The sequence below is a fragment of the Pezoporus occidentalis genome, unplaced genomic scaffold (genome assembly GCF_034315485.1).
Source record: "Pezoporus occidentalis ecotype Australia unplaced genomic scaffold, CSIRO_AGI_Poc_V1 ctg4, whole genome shotgun sequence".
Lineage (NCBI taxonomy): Eukaryota > Metazoa > Chordata > Aves > Psittaciformes > Psittacidae > Pezoporus > Pezoporus occidentalis.
The window spans coordinates 8,832,692-8,852,224 of NW_026915724.1; the positions used below are offsets into that span (position 1 = coordinate 8,832,692).

The 19,533-nt window shown below is 41.2% G+C and overlaps 2 protein-coding genes across 12 annotated transcripts in view; one reads left to right on the plus strand and one right to left on the minus strand.

The window, feature by feature from the left end:
- Positions 1-262: 262 nt before the first annotated feature.
- Positions 263-12,447, minus strand: CHCHD7 (coiled-coil-helix-coiled-coil-helix domain containing 7). Of its 2 annotated transcripts, XM_062633370.1 has the most exons (6): positions 12,305-12,447; positions 10,008-10,182; positions 6,876-7,348; positions 1,921-1,995; positions 1,271-1,369; positions 263-494 (listed from the first exon to the last, which is right to left on the minus strand). In XM_062633370.1, exons 4-6 carry the CDS (start codon positions 1,969-1,971, stop codon positions 393-395), a joined length of 252 nt encoding a protein of 83 aa, XP_062489354.1. In that variant the 5' UTR covers positions 1,972-1,995; positions 6,876-7,348; positions 10,008-10,182; positions 12,305-12,447; the 3' UTR covers positions 263-392. The 2 variants fall into 2 exon arrangements, with proteins under 2 accessions (XP_062489354.1, XP_062489353.1); XM_062633369.1 differs by lacking the exon at positions 6,876-7,348 and having other exon boundaries at positions 12,305-12,445.
- A 172-nt stretch (positions 12,448-12,619) lies between these two features.
- The window catches only part of PLAG1 (PLAG1 zinc finger), a 51,202-nt gene continuing 44,288 nt past the window's right edge, over positions 12,620-19,533 (plus strand). For 8 of the 10 annotated variants that reach the window (XM_062633357.1, XM_062633368.1, XM_062633364.1 and 5 more), the window contains exon 1: positions 12,620-12,854. The gene's annotated coding sequence lies outside the window, so the exon portion shown is untranslated. Of the gene's footprint in view, positions 12,855-12,875; positions 13,776-19,533 lie in introns of those variants that run through there. The other 2 variants (XM_062633363.1, XM_062633358.1) reach the window with 2 other exon arrangements.

Below are 19,533 nucleotides of genomic sequence, written 5' to 3' on the forward strand. Positions count from 1 at the left end.
CAGCAACACGTTGCACATACCAGTCTCTTAACCTGCTCCATTGTTAGAACTACACAGCAACACTCACCAGTTCTCTCCTTTCAAACAGATTTTCTGTGAGTCCCGTTAATTTTATATTTAGCATTTCAGAGCAAGTTAGTTTCTACTTCCAAAGTACCTAGACATAATTTGTGTCAATACTGTGTCTTCCAGTGAGAGGCCAAGTTCCCAAGACAGGGAGTATGAATAAAACCAAGAAGTTTTATCCTAGAAAGCTCACACATTTCCAAATTTAGAAGCTTATTTTAATCCAAGATATGGCAACTGTAAACTCCAGTTCATGAAAGATAAACTTGCTGCCGGTAAATCTTCATATGTATGGTGGAAACAAGTCAAGCAACCCAAGTTTCTAGTTAGTAGGGCTTCCCCATCGATTCCAACATTTTCTTTCTCTCTTCTGCTGAAGGCATCTCTGGTTTCACTCCATTTCTTCTCCTTTGCATCATAACGGCATGCTGAAAATAGAAAATGACCATGAGAACACCGATTTCTCAGAAATCTCTGCCTTGGAGCTCTGAATAAGATCCTTTAATAGAAGTACTCTTTATATATCAAGAGCCTGATACTCTGATTAGCTGATAACTAAATGTGCTAGTACTTAATTGAAGAAATCAGATAGTTTACCTTGCTGCTTCTGAAAATAGTGTAATGGGAATACTGTAACTTCACTATGTCAACTAACATCTGTAAATACTCTTTTTATAGTTTGTGCAAGGCTAAGCTAGACAACTCTTTACTACTATGGCATGCGAAAATAGAGAACAGTTTAACTGCACATAGTTCCTCATGATGCTTCTCTTCCACAAGAGAGAAGGAAATAAGGACACCATCAAATAAGAATGAACTCTTCCTAAGCTTTATCTTAGGTTCAAGTAAACATAACCCAAAACAATGGAAAAATGGGAACTTACTTCAGTTTTTTTTCCATTACATCCATTTAAAACAAAACTTATTACTAGAAACATCTGACGCAAATTCAGAGGGAAACATTATCAGGTACTGCAAAAAGACTCATAATGCAAGAGGGTAAATTTAAGAGAACCAAGTACTTTGATGTGCACCTGCTTAACTCTTTCAGCAATACGTACTGAGACTACCTAGGTAACTGCAAGTTACCATAAAAACAGCAGCAGTCAGCACTTAAGTCTGCAGAGTTCAGAAAGCAGTGTGTCAGAAGTAATGTACTTAAAGCAAGGCAAAGAGTAAAATTCAGAAAATCTACTGTGCTTACCCAGAATTTTCTGCAGTTTCTGTACTTCAAGAAATAAGCAGTACACTTATCCTTATTATAGTTGTTGTCATCCATGCATTTATTAGAGGCATCTGTTTCCTTTATTAGGGAAAACATAGTTCAGGGCTGACGGAAGTTAATGTACTCAAAGTCTAACAATTCTAACAAGTCCCAGAACAAAGACAGGAGGCAGCTTCTCAGATGAAATACTATCAAAGAGAGCAGAGGAACATCTACCACAAAGAATAATCAGTAAGTCCAAGCAATGACTTCATTTGAAGATAACAGACATTAGTGCTCTTTAAATAGTAAGGATAGAGTCCATAGAATAGTTGTTTACAAAGATGCTTGGAATAACCCACAAAACATTTCTAAAAATCAACCAAGCTTGTCTAACCAGGATTTCCGGCTCTGGTTTTAAGGACAAAAAATTGAAAAGACTGTTATCAGCTGTATTATTCCTATTTATGAGGAATTACTTGTTATTTCACACTTACTATAATGTATGATTTTCCCAACTTCAGACTCTTTAAGAAACTTTTAATGCAAAATGCCAATGTGAGAGGGCTACCCATAAAAAAAAATCCTCTAGAAATTGTATTATTTAACTTTAAAACATACAAACAGAAATCCAAATTTGATCATCTTACCACTATACATGGATTTACATCATGGTCTCTAAGTTGTGCATGCCTGGACATTCTGGACAGACACTTGTACCTTGGCTAGAAACAGAAGAGTAACAGGTTAAGTATCCACTTTCAATAGTAAATCAGGATTAAGTCTGGGTTTCAGCATGTAATAAAGGCCCTCCAATAACATACAGTTTGGCTGTCTTAAAAAAAAGATAACAAACCACCCCCACCACACTTCTTTTGCAAAATACTACTTCAAAAGCACTAGCAGCAAGACAACTCAAGCAAGTTTAGCCTGTCACTAAGAGTGCTTATTCCCTAACAAACTCCTGCAGAAAATAGAGCCATGGCAGTGACTCTTACACCAGCCTCTCGTATCATTGAGGGAGTGACCTTGTCTAGTAGAAGTAACTCCACAGAACCTGCTCACAGCCAACACACTGGAGACACTTAAACAGTGTGTGGGAGCAACGTACAAGTAAACTTGTCAAGATTTGTGGCTACTCCTTTGCTAGATCACATCTGTATCTCCACTGAGCTCTCCCAGGCGTAACAAGTGCCCAACCACCTCCTGTGCTGCTGTGTCAGATCTTACTTAACAGAAGAAGAAATGGTTCCACTGCAAGGAGGGACCAGACCCACTTACACTGCGTATGACAGCTTGAATCATATTTTTCACCAGTTCAGTAGTTTAATACTGACTCTAGGAACTGTAAGCTTGAAACAGAGTTCAGTGCCAAGAACCTAAACTGATCCAAGATGATGACATCAATATGAACAGCAGACCCTCATTCCCTTTACAACTTCCCATACATTGCCTCAGGCACACATATGGCCATGCAGGTATTTGTTCTAAACAAACACGAAATCTAACAAAAAATAACGTTGGCCAGATGACTGTCTTTGCAGCAAATTAAAGTACAGCTGATCAAGGAAACTGCTGAAGAACATCCTTGCTTGGTCTTATTGGGGCTTTCCTAAAAACATTACTGCTAATTCTAACTTAAACCTGTTTCTGTTCACATAAGAGACTGGTAACTGCAAATCTGCAGTAAAAAGCCAGTTTTGCTTGATACTAGCAAACAAAAAAGACCAAAACAAAAAAAAAAAAAATCAAAAAAAAAGGCAAATACTGCTCTTACTAGCTCATAGACAGAAAACAAAGTTTTAGATTGATTCAAAGAAATCACTCCACAGTACACACTGTAAAGCACAAGCCTTTATTGGCACCAGGAGCACATGGGGGTTCAAACCTCCATACACAGGTCCAAAAAAGAGTAAATCTTAGGAGTTCTTTTATACCTTTCATCTTGATGTAATTTTACCTAAAGGATACATTCATAGAATTTGGTTAAGTTACATAACTTGTGGTTTTCTCATTCTATTGTGCTAGTATTAATCAGGATTCTTACAGCTGTTTATGTTTGAACACAGTATGAGTGATTAACTGCTAATAACTGTGAGCTACGTGCTTGGTTCTTCATTCAAATTGTTACTGTATTTTGCCATTAGGGATGTCCCTGCTTATAAGCAACTTACAAAAACAGACGCAAGGCTGCCTACGTACCAGAGTTCTAATTCACTGTATATCATTCTATACCAAGAGAACAGGTCCTTACTTGCAGACGGGCTTGTGTTGAACATGTGTGGTCATACTCTGCTTAAATAGCTGTTATGTCAAATAAGGCCTAATGGCTTGGTCTCAATCCCCCCTTTTCTTCAAAATTGTGCAAATTCTTTTGTGCAGTCCATAGTATGTACACTTGCTGAGCTACCGTACGAACATTCCACCATATCTACAAATTAACAATAGTTAATAAGGCTATAGTCAGTATTAGCATAAGAACGGGGTGGACCAGAAAATTCAGAAGTTGAATTGCCATAGGAGATTGCCATTTTGTCCCTCCCAAGAAAATTTTCCACCAGTGGTGTTCTCCAGTTGTCTTGATGTTGATGATGATTTCTTTAATTTCTTCTACATTGTGCTTAACAGTCCACATTGCTCACTGGGAAGTTTCACTGACCTTATGTATCATCTTCTCAAGGTCTGGGTGATATAACATTTTCTTTGAAAAGAATGAAATTTCTATTTCATTCCAATTTGTAGGAGAGATATATCGTGGTATAACAGAGTTATCTGTATTAGTTGATTAGTTGCTACAGGGATGGTGTAATTAAAATCACATCCAATGATTTTGGTGAAATTTCATACAGAAAAGTTGGTAGCACTTGTTTCTTCAATACAGCTATCAATTGTTATATTCTCACACGCAGTTCTTATGCAAGAACATCCCTTTTCAATGGAATATACTTGGGAGCTTGAATGAATGACAGGGATAATTTTGAAAATGCAAGTGCTGTCTTCAGTACAGAGGCAGAGATCTTCATTTTCAGTTATAGCACTTTCACAGATGAACCCTAACTGTTCTCTCTGAGTACAAGCCTCTATGCTTATAGTTTGTCAATTCTGGGTCTTAAATTTTGCCCATACACTGTGTCCCATCGGTCTGACTACAATGGCTTGGTGTATGGTCTCTAGAGACAAACACAGGAAATATGTCTAATACTTTGTCATGTTCAGTTGTCAATACAAAAGCAGTAATTTCCCTCTGAAATGGGTTATACGTGAAATTTACCATTTCCCACCATGCTTGATGTTTTCTCAAAATCAGTACTATTTCTAACAATAATTGTTCATACTTCTTGTCACAAAAGTCCTGTTTCTCCTTCCCTAATAATAGCCACTGCAACAGATTGTAACCAGAGTTGTGACTGAATCCAGTCTAAAGCTAGAGACAGATTTCCTTGCAAATTCCCTATAAAATTAATAATGTGATATAGGTCCTGGGCAGTGTGTTCTGCTAACACTGTTGTAAGATCACTTGCCAACTGCTGTGTTTGGGCAATGGTCAGGTGAGATGATCTGAGTGAAATTTCCGGATTTCCTAGCTCCGAGGTGACTGTACTTAATTTATTTACTAAAGCTTCTTGATCAACAGAGTTTAAGACTCCCATTCCTGATCCGAACCATCCCATCAAGTCCATTCTGTGTCTAGTACAGGGTATTCTAGACTGAATCCAGGCTTCCCATCCTACAAGGCTTTGGTTAATAAAAGATTTACATTCCAATTTTATGGTTGAGATATCAGCCTGATATAAGTCTTCCCCTTGATACTGTACAGTATACAGTCATACATAAAGCATTTCAAAAGGGCTTAGTTTCTCTTTTAATGCCAGTCTAACCCTTATCCGCAACAAGGCTAGAGGTAATGCTTGACTGCAGTTTAAATTAGCTAACTAATTGTAACTGCCAATCAATTTGTACTATCTGACTGATCTGCTGTAGAACTTGTGCACAAAACCAAGTACCTCTATCTGAAAATATGGTCGCTGGTACTCCAAATCTGGGGGTTATTTCATTAAGGAGCACCTTGGTCAATTCTCAAGCCTTGTAGCTCCAGGTTGAAAAGGCTTCTGGCCAGCCAGAGAAGGTATCTGTTAGTACTAAAAGGTACCTGTACCCCCCTTTTCTGGGTAGTTCAGAGAAATCAATATGGCATTGTTTTCCAGGGACACTGCCCTTCCCAATTGTCCCTAAACTGGGTTTATTAGTATCTGGAGATTATTAGAGGCAGAGTTTGCACTGTTTTGTTATTTGTGCTACTGTGGTGTACAGGTTACATCCCACTACTTGTCTCTTTAAACTATTATATAGGGCAGCTGCTCCCCAGTGTGTCTTATGTTCTTCTTGAACTATTTTCCATAATATTTGTTCTGGCACTACTATTTGTCCTTCAGGAAGAACATAAATTTTATTTGTAAGTTGTGCCTTTAAATCCTAAGCTAGTTTTAAATCTTCTTTTGAATAAGAAATTTCAGAAGTAACACTTCCTATCTTTACAGTTAGTATTATGACCAGTAGGTTTACTACTTCTTCTGCCGCTCTTTGCCTCTAGATCCACCAGTCGGTTCCCATTATCCTCATCCATGTCACCCCTTGGTGTCCTCTGCAGTGCATCACTGCCACTCACTTCTGTAACTTTATAGCTTCAAGAAGCCTCAATATTTCCGCAGAGTACTCAATTTGTTTTCTGTGAGACATCAAAAGCCCGTGCTCTTTCCACACAGCCCCATGGGCATGCGCTACTCCAGACACATATTTTGAGTCTGTCCAAATATTAATGTCTCTTCTGTTGGCTAATTCTAGTGCTCTTTTTAGAGCATTTTGGCTTTTTGCACCGATGTTTCTGCTGGGAGGGCTCAGGCTTCAATAGCTCTCTGAGTAGTGGTTACAGCATATCCTGCTTTCCAAACTCCATTTTTAATAAAGCTGCTTCCATTAGTGAACCAGGTTTCTATTTCCAGCAAGTGTTGCTCTTTTAAATCAGGCTAGCTTGAGTAAGCAGCTTCAATGGTTTCTAAGTAGTCATGAGTTACTGGCTCCCCGATTGCTGTGGCACTGCTGAGAAAAGAGGCTGGGTTGACAGTATTAGTAGTGACTATGTCTACATCATCTTGGTCTACCAATGTTGCTTGGTACTTAAGGAACCGAGAGGGAGACAGCCAGTGCCGCAGATATGTATGTGGTATCAGGACAGTCATCTTTTTTTCCCATAGTGAATTTTCAAGCTTCCCAGATGTTTTAGAACAGCTGCTGCTGCCCATGAGCGTCCAGGCCATCCTTTGCTTACTTCATCTAGCTGCTTTGAGAAGTAAGCTACAGCTCTTTTATAGGGTTCTATATTTTGAGCTAGGCCCTACGGCTATGCCTTGTCTCTCATGTGAAAATAACCAAAATGGTTTGGTGACATCTGGGAGTCTGAGGGCTGGGGCCCTCATGAATTCCTTCAATTCATTAAGTGCTTGTTTTGTTTCCCCAGTCCACTGTAATTCCCTCGTTTCTGTTTGCAGCAACTGGTATAGGGGTTTTACTAATATACCATAATTATAGATCCAGAGTCGACACCAACCTGTCATCCTGAGAAACATCCAAAGTTCCTTAGATGTCCTGGGCTGAGGAGTTTGGTAATTTGTTTCTTTGCATTCTTGTCCTAATTTCCACTGCCCCCTGAGACCTCATAGACCAGGTAGGTGACTTCTTGATTCGTTATTTGTGCCTCTTTCTGAGTATCTTATATCCTTTAAGTTCGAGAAAATTTAACAGGCTTACTATCCCATTCCCTACAGCTGTTTAAGGTTTTGGTGGCTATCAACAGCTCATCTACATATTGGAGCAAAACTCCTTCCACAGTGGGTGCCATCCAGTCCTCAAGGTAATTTGACAGTTGGTTTCCAGATAATGTTGGGCTATTTTTGAAACCCTGGGGTAACACGGTCCAGGTGAGTTGGGATTTCCAACCTGACTCAAGATTTTCCCATTCAAAAGCAAATAACCTTTGGCTTTCTGGATCCAAGGGCAGGCAGAAGAAAGCATCTTTTAAGTCTAAAACAGTAAACCAAACAAGATTCTCTTTGTTAACAAAGTATAAGGGTTGGTCACTATGGGATGAAGGTCTTCTACTATTTTATTAACAGCTCTTAGGTCTTGTAGTAATGGATAGCTTTTCCCATCCAGTTTCCAGATTGGCAAAATGAGGATGTTGTATTTGGATTCACATTCTACTAAAAGGCCAAATTTGAGGAGAAAAAAAAAAAAAAAAAAATCTATCACAGGTTTAATTCCTTTCCTATCTTCTAGTTTGAGGGGGTTTTGTTTGATTCTTACCAGTTGGGTCCCAGACTTCAGTCTTACCTGGATCAGTTTGGCATGCTTTGCCTCAACTGGTGTCCTGTCAGCCCACACTCCTGGACAGACTTGATCCAAGACATCCAAGGGGATCTGCTTTGTTACCTGTGGCTGGATTAGAGCTAAACTTAATACTTCCATTAACTGATCATCTTTAGTTTTCATTTGTATTTCATCATTTTTAAACTTGATCTCTGCTTCCAACGTTTTTTAAACAGATCCTTTCCTAATAATGATTTTAGGGTATTCGGCATATATAAAAATATGTGCATTCCTACCATTTTACCCATTTTGTATCAGAGAGGTTGCATGTATGGTTCCTTCTGTCGCTGGCCTTTTGCCCCAATCATGTTTAAAGATTCACTATCAAGCAAAGCTAACTGTTGATTTAACATGGAAAACGTAGCTCTGGTGTGCACTACAATTTCTACATTTGCGTCTTCTTTCCCCAGCTTCATTACAACCACGGGATTGTCTGGAGTTTGATCCTCCAGTTCCCCCTATTCTAATTCAGCAAGGTATGGGAGGTCCCCCTCCTCCCTTCTCAATTTGGGACACTGCCTTTCGTGTTTACAAAAACCACACTGATTAGCCCTTACCCTATTACTAGGAGCCCTCGTGTTATGACCTGAAAAGGACTCTTCCTATGCATCTCAAGTTTTTCTATCTCCCTGATAATTTATTTCCCAAGACTGCAATGGTTGCATAGGTGATTGTTCAACCTGACTTCCTCCTTTCATTATTGTCTCAGTTGCAGGGCGTCTAACCTTGAATCAGTATCAGCCCAATCCAGGTCTAGGGCTTTACTGAAGATTGTAAATTTCTTTGCCATGCCTGTGGGATCTTCTCTATAACTTTTTGCTATTGCTTTCCAACTTCTTAAGTCTCCCATAGAGAAATTAACCTTTAGCCTCATGAGTCCCTCAGCTTCCCTAAGAGGGGCTTGCATCACACCTTTATCTTTCAATACGGGCAGAGCCAATCAAGCTCACAACTTGGCCTGAGTTCTCCACTTAGCTGTGAAAAGGATGGTGACAGGGAGTTTTGTTGCCTTCCCCTCCCATGCTCTGGGGAAGGGGGAGGAGTTAATACTTCTGCAGTTTCCCTGGGACTAAGTAAACCTTCTAGCATTTCCTCAGGCCCCTCCTCCTTGTATTTCAAGCACCTCTGTCCTTCTATAGGATGCATGATGAGCAGCACCACTTCAACTTCTTGCTTTTTATTTCTTTTTTCTAGTGTTAATACAAACAGAATTTGGTGCAATGTTTATCGGGTGCAATGTTTATCCCACAGTCTTTCTGCCACTCCGGATGGTCTCAGTGTGAAAAATGTATCTGCATACATGACTTCATGCCACCTTCATAAGAAAAGCATTAACTATAACATCATACCACAGTTAAGGATCTATTTTCTGGCCATTTTTCTCCCCCTTCCAATTTATGCAATGGCCACCACTGGTTACAATATTTTATCAAGGTCTTTTTGCTCTTGCTTCCTCCTAGGGGATGCCCGATTTTCTTCCTGTATGTTCAGATACATCCCAGGGGATTTTTAGTATAAAATGCTGACTTTCCTGGTTTCCCATTTGCACTTGCTTTGTGACAATATCTCGTTCCAATGATGATTGTGTTACTTGTGCACTCACTCCATGTTACTTTCGCTTTGTTCATCTCTATTTCCCTTATGGGAAAACAGAACCGCAGACTGAACTCCACACTCACTTTGTACCTAACTGTATGTCTTTCACATGCATTCACTCATTCCGTACCATGCAGTTATAGTTGAATAGATAGTTCTTGTTCCAGCAAATGCTGAACTATTTCTAATTGGATTTCATAACCAGGTTGCCCTTCCCTCATATTAAATTTCCCCAAAAATGCACACTGATTACAGATAACACAAAAATGGGTGAACACTAAACACAAAGTGATAATCCTACCAATTCTACAGCAACATCCTCTATGGATTCTTCAACATACATTTAGTCACGTCTTAAAGACAGACTAGACAGAGTAGCATTTACTATGAGACAGACATTATTCAACAGATACAGGGTACCAAATTCAAAGGCATAAAACATATCCATACATAATAAATTAGGAAGCTGATAACAGTAGCGAGGACTGCACAAATTCCAGCCTATATCTACATACATGCCAAATCAGGACTATAGCCTGGAATCCGGGCAGGACTTTAACCTGCAATCCACACAAACAACAATGGGGACTCTAACCCCAAGCACCTATGTACCGCTAGCAGGTCAGTGCTGCAATACCCAGCATATGACTTATGGGTAGCCCTAAACCACAAACTAAGAGTTTCCTTCAAAGTAATGTAGTGCTTTGAAGTTGTGTACCTGTCTCAGGGTCTTGTCCGTTCCTGTGATGATCCAATGGAAACCAGAAAGTCTCTCTGGAGAATGCTCCAGGGGCACCCTGAGGGTCCCTGGCCCCAGAAGGTCTCACAGCAGAATGGACAGTCTCCTGCCTGGATTGCCAACTTGATTCAAAGAAATCACTCCACAGTACACACTGTAAAGTAAAGCACAAGCCTTTATTGGCACCAGGAGCACATGGGGGTTCAAACCTCCATACACATGTCCAAAGAACAGTAAATCTTAGGGGTTCTTTTAAATCTACTTTTCATCTTGATACAATTTTACCTAAAGGATACATTCATACAATTCAGCAAGTTACATAACTTGTGGTTTTCTTACCCTGTTGTGCACTTGGGTTAGGGCTACAACTATAGTCTATGGGCTAGTATCAATCAGGATTCTTACAGCTGTTTACCTTTGAGCTTAGTATTATTAACTGCTAATACCTGTGAGCTACGTGCTTGGTTCTTCATTCAAACTGTTATCATATTTTGCCATTAGGGATGTCCCTGCTTATAAGCAACTTACAAAAACAGATGCAAGGCTGCCTACATACTAGAGTTTTAACTTACTGTATATCATACCCTATCAGGAGGGCAGGTCCTTACTTGCAGACAGGTTTCTGTTAAGTGTGTGCGGTCATACTCTTCCAAAATAGCAAAGTTATGTCAGCTAAGGCCTAATGGCTTGGTCTCAAGATGAAGGTTCTTCTTTCAGTAAGAGTAAGGTATTCCAGGTGACTAACCCTTAGATTTTGCACCTTCTACAAATATACTTTCCTGGTGCTTGAAGTATTGGATTTTTTTTTTTAATTCTACATGCTCATTTTCTACAAATGGGCCTTTTAAAGAACTGCATCAGGAAGACTTAAAGGGAAAGGAGGATTAGTAGAAAACAAAGGCAGCATATCACAGTGGCTTATCTAAGTCAGCAGGACAGACACAATGTTTGTAGAGATTGGTTTGTGTCTGCCTTGTAACTCGAGCATTAGAGGTGCAAGTACCACCTAAGCAGACGTGCCTCAAGGTGTGCGGTACCAGACTGACTTCAGTCTTACTCTCTGAAAGGCTATTTGTGAGTCATAAGATGTACCATCATCAGTGCTCATTATACAAGCTGCAATTAACATTTTCAACTTGATTATACTACCAGTCTGCAACCATGCCCAGTTTAAGGCACAATGCACACAATACATTAAATAGCTACTTAGTGAACAGGCAGTTCAGGTTCTCATGAAGCTGCTTAGGTTGAAGTAGGCAAAAGCTTACACATACTTAGTTCTACCAACGTCTCACCACTCCAGTGCGTGTTCCTCCCTCCTCCGCCCAGAAGTACCTCGGGGTTTGAAACATTACCAGCTAGAAGGGCAGGCAGGTCACGCTGAAACGCTGCAGTGTGATTGAATGAGCAGTTGGGCAGGAAGCAAGCCTTCTCCTCCAGTCCGTACCCATGCACAGGCTTCCCTTCCTGCTTGCAGACTGCAGGTCTGAACTCAACCACAACCAAAGGCTTGTCTATGCCACAGTTCTTAATTACGCTTTAACACATTAACAGTTGTAAACTGTACCACAGAGAAATGAATTTGTTGCTAGCACTCTTTAGCCCTAGGGCTTTTTCAGTTCATAAACCATCAGGATATTTTTCTGTAGGCTCCCTCCCATTGAAAAGTGTTTGAGTTTTTCTAAACGTATATATACATACAAAATTACTAATTACGCTGCAACATAGCCCAACTCGTTAAACCTTAAACCCCGGAGCAAAGGCCGTATAAAAACCTTACCGTTTTTATCGCTGCTAGAGCGGGGAGCGGGAGGGGGCAGCCGGTGGCTCCGGAAGCTAGGCACCGCTAAGCCCGCAGATCAGCCTCCAGACGAGGGCTGGGAAGCATGTCAGGTGCGGGTACGCCGCCACCGGGACCAGCTACAGCCGGCGCCCACCACCCAGCCCCTGCCTCGCCAACGGGGGAGTGTCTGGAGGAGCCCGGTGGTCCGACCCCTCACACCCCAGCCCGGCCCCGGGCCCCTCTGCCCGTTTTCCGCGGGGATCGACCGTTGCCCCACGGCCACCGGTGCCCCAACGGCAGAGGCGCGCGCGCAGCCTCCTCTCAGCACCACCTGCCGCCAGCAAGCGGTGCCCGGGCCCCGCCGCCGGGCCCAGGCGAGAAGGCGAGCGAGCCTCCCCCTTCTCCTGACAGGGAAGGTGAAGCGGCGCCCAGTCGCAGGCATGATAGGAAGGCGGACGGGCAGGCAGCGCGAGTCGGCTGTGGCGGCACTCACCTCGGTCCCCGGCCGTGTCCGCGGGAGCCCGGGACGGGAGGGGGACAGCCCGTCTCCAATTCGAAAGACGTCAGCGGCTCGGGCAGCCCGCTTAAGTACGGGCGCAGCCTACCCCGCTCCCGGCCTCGCTGCTCCCCCCGGCCCAGCGCCGCCACCGCCCACGCCCCGGCGGCGCTGACTGGCAGCGACTGTCCGCCAATAGCGGAGGCGGCGGGCCCGCCCCGGCCTTGAGCGGCGCCTCCTTCCACCAACGGGGCTGGCGGCGCGGGCCGGAGGCGCCGGCTGCGGGGCGCGGCTGCGGCCCTGACTGACTGGGGGAGGTGTCCAACCCGCGGTGCGTGTGGGCGGCGGGCGGTGTGGGCGCGGCGTGTGCGGCAGGCTGGGCTGCACCGCAGCGCATACACTACAATGGCTGCTGGAAAGACGGGAAAGCAAACAATTTCCAGGCCCGCCGCGTCCAGCCCGAAATATGGGAAAAAAATTACAGAAAAATCGGAGAACACTGTAAAGGGTGGAAACGGGGCGCAGAGGGGATGCTGAGGCTCCCGCGGTGAGTCTGCTGCGGGTTTGGGGGGCAGGCGCCGGGGTTTAGCAGGGAAATATCAGGGTTATTTAAATTATGAAAGGGGAGGAGGAGAAGGAGGGGGGAGAGGAGAGAGGAGCAGTGAGGAAAAGTTTGTGTTAACCATCCCTGCCTTCCATCCCTCTCTCTCTCTCTCCCCCCCCCCCCCATCTCCCGCAGCCCCCCACCGCCCCGCGTCGGACTTCCCCGGAGGGGAAGAGCTGGGGTGGAGAGCTGTGGCGAGCGGTGCCCCCCCTTCCCCTCCCTCGGAGGGAAAAAGAGATGATTTTCAGAAAAAAAAAAAAAAAAAAGCCCTCTCTCAGGAGTTTCCTCCACTCCTCCCCTCCCTCCCTCCCCGCGGCGCTATGTTGGTTCGCGAGCGAGCGGGCGAGGCAGCGGTCTGCCCGGGGGACGGCAGGAGGGCGCGGGGTGCCCGCCGCCGACCCCCGCGGCGGGCCGGGGCTGGGGCCGCGGCTGCGGCAGTGGGGCAGGAGCAGGAGCTGCGCGGCCGCCCCCTCCCCTCCTCGCCTCTCCGGAGCCTGTGCTGTGAATGCAATGACAGCGGCTAGAGCGGCGAGAGGGAGCGGAAGACATTAGAGACCGCGGTGCCGAAAAATGAGGGAAAAAATTAATATAAATTCGCCCCCCGCATCAAACCGGCCGAATTTCGCACAGAAATTTTCCCCGTGGACCCGGCTACCCGTGGGGTGTCCCCCGGACCTGGCGGCTGCGTCTTTGGGGGGATCCGGAGTGACTTTGGGGCACTCGGTTCCCCTTTCCCGTCGTTTTTTGGACAAAAGTTTTTTTTTTCGTAATAAAGAAACGAATTTGCCTGCTCTCCCCCTCCGAGTGGCCCAGAAGCTTTTCCCTTCCCCATCGATGTGTGTTTAGAGAAAAGTGTGGATCCAAGTAAGTGCTGAGTCGTGTTGCATTGGGGAGGGGGGTTTGCTAACTGAAAGCAGGAGAGATCCGGAGAGAGAGAGAGAGAGAGAGAGAGCAGGGACAGCTTGTTGTCAGTATCATAAACAACCAAAATGGAGGGAGAACTGAGGCATATAACAAAATAAAAATCAGAAAAAAAATGCCAAAAAATACCTAAAAATCGGGGCTGCTCCCCCTTTTCTTCCTCAAGGTAATAGAATAAAACCCGTGTCTTCCCGAGACCGTTTTAAGGTTTCAGGGAGCAAAGAGTTAATATTTATTATTTTTTTTTTTTGTTGATGAATTCTTTGGGAAGGCAAAAGCCTCTTATAACTCGCCACCGACAATGAGAAAACGTGAAAATCCCTTTCAGGAGAGAGAGGTAGGGGGAGATGGTAGTGCAGAAAGTGCATAACTTGGGGGTAATGTGGAGTGATTCTAGATAAGATAAATGCTATATGTACTGTTTTATAACTTCCTTTTAAGATGCTTTTTTGTATGTTTGGGGGTCTTGGGGAGGTGGGGGCCCCTTTCTTTTCCTCTATTTTCTTTTTGTTTGTTTCTTTCTTTCTTTCATCACCATCCCCCCCCCTTTTTTTTTTCCTTTTTTTTTTTTTCCTTTTTTTTTGCGTCCCTCCCCGGGCCGGAATGTAATGCCTTTGTAGTGTCACTTTCCTGATCTAATTAGGATGTGTGAGGCAAAGAGTAAACCTTTCCGGTTTATAAAGTGCATTTTCGTTGCCTTTGAATTTCCAGTTTTCCTGGTGGCTCCCTCCTCTCTTTAAACTGAATTCTTCAGAGTAGTGTGGGGTTGAGGTAATGCTCCATAGGGAAAGCAGAGAGGGCTCAGGCACAGGGCACCTCTTCTGCGGGTGGTTGCTGATTTCCCTGGCACGTTTAGTTCACCTGTTTGTCTCCTACAAAGAATGTGTTCTGCAGTCTCCTCGTTTTAATTATGCAAAATAATGATGCCTCATCTCGCCTCACATTGAAGTTAATGCGAAAGTGCTGCTGATGTTGGTTCCACGTGGGATCAGGGACATAGCAGGGCATTTTAAAGAGACAGGTTCTCTTTTCCTAGGGTTATCATCACCTCTGCAGAGATGATGCCTCTAGCAGAGGGATGGTTCGTTGTGTATTTTTGTAATGGAAAGGTGTCAAATCGGCCCTGGTTTGATAAATTAAGGCAAGATAATAGGGGAAAACGTACAGACTCGTTTGGATGAAAGCAATTCTTTTGTGTGTCGCAGGTCTTCAGGGGAGTTCTCTTGGTGTGTCAATTAAAATGCTGCGTTTTGGAGAGCGTTTTTTTTTGGAATGGGTGTTGCAGAAATGAAATGGTCTCAGGTTGTTTAATATTAAAACCTAGTGCTGTTCTGCTGGCTATGAACTCACAGGGAGGAAACCTGTGTGCATAGGGCAGCTTCATAGGCATTTTGCAGAAGTTGTGAAGTACGTTATTTTTACTTTGAATAAGTTAAGTTTTGTTGGGGACACCTGAGTTTGTTGAAAAGTATTGTGGAACTTGTTCTATGCTTAAACTTTCTGAACAGTCCCAAAAGGTTTGGAAAATTGTGAAAATAACTGTAGGTTTTAATTGGCCAGAGTAGGGGCTTTTTACAAGTACACCTTAGCTGTGTAATTATAACATCACTTGGAAGAGTTGCCTCTGGCTTTGTTTTAAAAAAGAAAAATCATCCTAAGTGTGGTCTAGTTTCATGTATATGTGTGCATGTGTGTGTGCATGCATGATTTTAGCATGGGTTCTGGCTGATACAGTTTTTTTGCTTAATTTTTAACTTATAAATGTTTGACTGTAATGATGTGAAATGCTTTGCTTTTCCCTATGTATTTTAATTTTTATTGAAATGTTCTATTTAAGAAACTTGTATCACCTCTTAACATGGCAATCTGATATCTTTATGCGGAATTACAGTGTTTCTTTTACATGTGCCTTGTTTTTGTAGTCTTTGTATTCAATTCTAGATTAAAAATTGAATACAGGTATGTGGTTCTCAAGAGGGAAGATGGAGTACTGAACTTGTAGGGAGGCAGTTTCAGCAAATAGTTTTTTTTTTTGAACTTGTGAAAGTTGAGTATCAATTGTGATAGCTCTCTGTATTAAATAGCATGTGTTTGCAAATTGTCTGTACATTTTCTGCAAGTGTGACCAAAGAAGCTGTTATGTAGTAGTTGTTGACTGGCATAGTCTTGTGGTTAGAGATTTTGGAAGAAATTTCAAAGTTTTCCAGTGACTCACAGTTGTGAAAATTAAATCACACTAGCTACTCTTAGGCTAGAAAAAAGTCTCATTAAGGAAGACAGATTAATCAGTTTGTATGAAGGAATGAAATTGAACATTTTTTTCAAAGCTGTTTTTTATGATTTAGAGATCTCTTTTATAGTTTTAAAGAATTCATACTTCAAAGTTCCTTTCCAAATATTTCATACGGTGTTCTCTTCTTTTTATTGACTGAAGTAACATTATGCTGAAATGCATAGAAATTTGATAAATTAATAGCAGCACACCATGTGTCGGTGTTTTTGATGTACCAGGGTAGATAAGTACTAGTAGATGTGCAGAACTAACTTTATTCATAAACTACTTAATGGTACTGAGAGCAGTATTTAAGAACTCCTCAAATACTGTGTCTGTGATCATCAGTATGAAGTGTTTAATGTGCTACTACATTTTTGCTTAATTAAGAGCTTCTAAATCATTAATATTGTAATCCTGAAAAAAGGCAGAAGCACACATTGTGGAGTATCTTTCTTGACTTACAGTTATGCATTACAAAGTAAATTCAGGGTATCCAACCATAGTATAAAATTCAGGACATAGGGGGGAAAAAGAGGAAAGGGTGTTCTCACACAATTTGATACTCTCCTGAGCTGGGTTTAATTTTAAGGTATAATCCAGATGGGGATAATGATAGCAGAAGGTAAATGTTGTTTAGGATTGTTTTTTACAAACTTACTCTCTTTTTTGTAGAAAACTGAATTATTCTTGCAGGGATGATGTGGTGTTTAATAAAATCAAAAGTAACTTTCAAAGTTTCTTGTAAGAGTTAAGATAATTATCTGTATTATATGTTGCTTTGATTCTATACATTGTTCAGTATTATTTTTTCAAGATTTTTTAAAATCTAAACATCTGGGGAAGCAAATAAGCTGTTGCTGCCAAAGTTACCCTACTTTTTGTAGGTAAACTGGGGAGTTATAAATGTATTAAAATCCCTTTTAGATACTTACCAATCCTATTCAATAATGCTTTAAAGTTAATAAGTATGGTATTCTGTAACAGTACAGCAAACACAGAAATCTAAACTGACATGCATTCATCTTTTCTTGAATGCTTAGTTCAAGTGTGTCTCTTGGTGTGTACTTTTCATTTAGTAATTATCCTGAAAAATGAGTTTCCCAGTATAGAACTTTGAGATTAAATTAAGAAGCTTTTTAAAAGTTTGTGTCATTCCAAAAGGCACTGGATACAAAGTGCAGGCATTTCTAATGGTTGTCCATCTCCGCAGCTAGTCAGTCAAAATGGTGCCCTTAAGTCTCCTCCTTTCAGTGTAGTGCAAGTGTTTTAAAATTAAGGGTTAAAGAGGGCACTGCTCATGTTCTAAATAAACCACTGTTTGTAACTGTTCATGGTTATTTTGTTAAAAGAGATGTTTTACTTCAGAGTCTAAAGCATAAGTTTAACTTTTGTATCTAGAATCTCTCACATATTTAAAACCATTTTTTTGTCAGAAAGTACCTTTTGAGAGGGTTATTGAACAAGTTTATCTGTTTACAAAAGGGAGATACTCTGGAAAATGTGAAATATGTTAGAGCAATTAGACCATTCTCAAATCAGTGTAGATTTAAAAGGAGCTAGTAGCCACCACCACCAAAGTGAGAGAGCACTTGTTTTCAAGGAGATACTCTCCAAATACCTGCTACCAGTGAGGATTTAGCTTACATTGCTTTTGAAAGAAAAGTGCAGTGTCTATCCACTGAACTGCTAAGCATCTTTCACCAATTACCAAACATTTAGGTAGCCTTAAAAAACTATTTAAAAATAATTCATATATTAGAACAAAGTAACTTTTTATATTGATCAAAAGTAAAATGTTTAAGTTTCTGAAGTGTAAGGGATTTTTTTTTTCATTTATCTGAAGATCTTCTTAGTAGAGGGTTGTGGTTTTTTCCTGCTAATAAAAAAATCACATATAGATTTAAAGTAAATTTATATTTTTTAAATTGTATGAACTTGTAATTTGAATGTGAAAAATCAACTGTCAATATAATCACTTACACAGCTGCCTATATTTTATTTTTAATTTTTCAAGGAATATCGGGACCCTTTATGTGAAACTCAGTAGATTGCAGTTACTAATGCATTTTAAATGACCTGTTGTCCACCAGACATCAAATGTGAAAAGTTCTAATTGTAAGCAAGTTATAAAAGCCTAATATTGAACAGAACTGGTAACTATTACTGCAATTTCAGTTTTACTTTTATTTAGATTGGTTTGTTAAAGTGTTTTTTGTCTACTTCAGTATCAGTGTTCACCTGTTCCTGTCTCATCTTCGAAGGATGAATTAGCAGAAATGAATAGAATTAGGTGGGGGGGGTAAATTTTTTAAAATATATAACTTTTTAAAAAGTTATGTGATCATAGTTATACAGTATGGGGCCTTCTCATAGGATATATTAAAACTGTTAATATTTAAGTGGACCCTGCATCTCTTGTAAACAGTTACTGTAGGATCATGGCATTAAAATTAACCGCTGCACATAGGGTTTTGAGAAGACTACATAAGTACATACTTAACAGTAAAAAGTGGGAAAGCTTATATAGTTATTCTCGAGTTGAAGGAATAAATCGGTTCCTGTTATAGCCACCTTTGTAATAACTTCTGTCCCTTTCCTAATTCACTGTCTGTTCAGAGTGTAGAGATACCTTGTCAAATACATTAAAATACATGGCCAGAGCGATAGGCTATTTTATGCATGTCCAACTATGGTGGTTTTAGTAGACTTACAAGAGGGCACAAAGAAAGTAGAATGTGGCCCAGTGTGCATAATTTTATTTGTTTAAAGGAAAGATGAAAAACAGACTAAAAAAAGACCAAAACACAACACCCCTCCAACAAACAGGTCTGAACTAGTATAAAACAAAAAAGTGAGATAGATAAAACAAATGTATGTAGACAACTGTGGCTGTAATATATAGAACAATAACTCAAAGCTCTGAAGTAAAATAGCTCAAATCAGCTTTGAGAAGTCAGATGGGAATCAGGAAAGTAAAACCTAGAACTGCCATCAGATGCAATTAAGAAATAACTATGTAAAGGAACTTGGAAAAATGCAGAAAGTGTCTGTTATAGAGAACTGAATCGCTATAATCTTCTTTTGCACTTAATGTGCTAAATTCCTCTCTTAATGGAGAATATCCCTAGAAATCAGATTAGAAAGTGCATAAAGGGAATTATTTGTCGAAGTTGTTTTTTTTACCAAGGTTAGGATAACTAATAATAATCTAACAGTAATCTCTTCCCTATTATGTATATAATACTTCATTTGATATCATTTCACCGTGCAGATTGCATGTAGATTTACATATGATACAGGTAATTTACCTGGTAGCCTGATGCTGTGTATCACTAACTTTCACCCTAAAAGCTTTTCTTTATGGTTGTGGGTCACATTATGCTTTGGAGACTGTCAAATTTGAAGTATTTCTCATGAAACAAGATG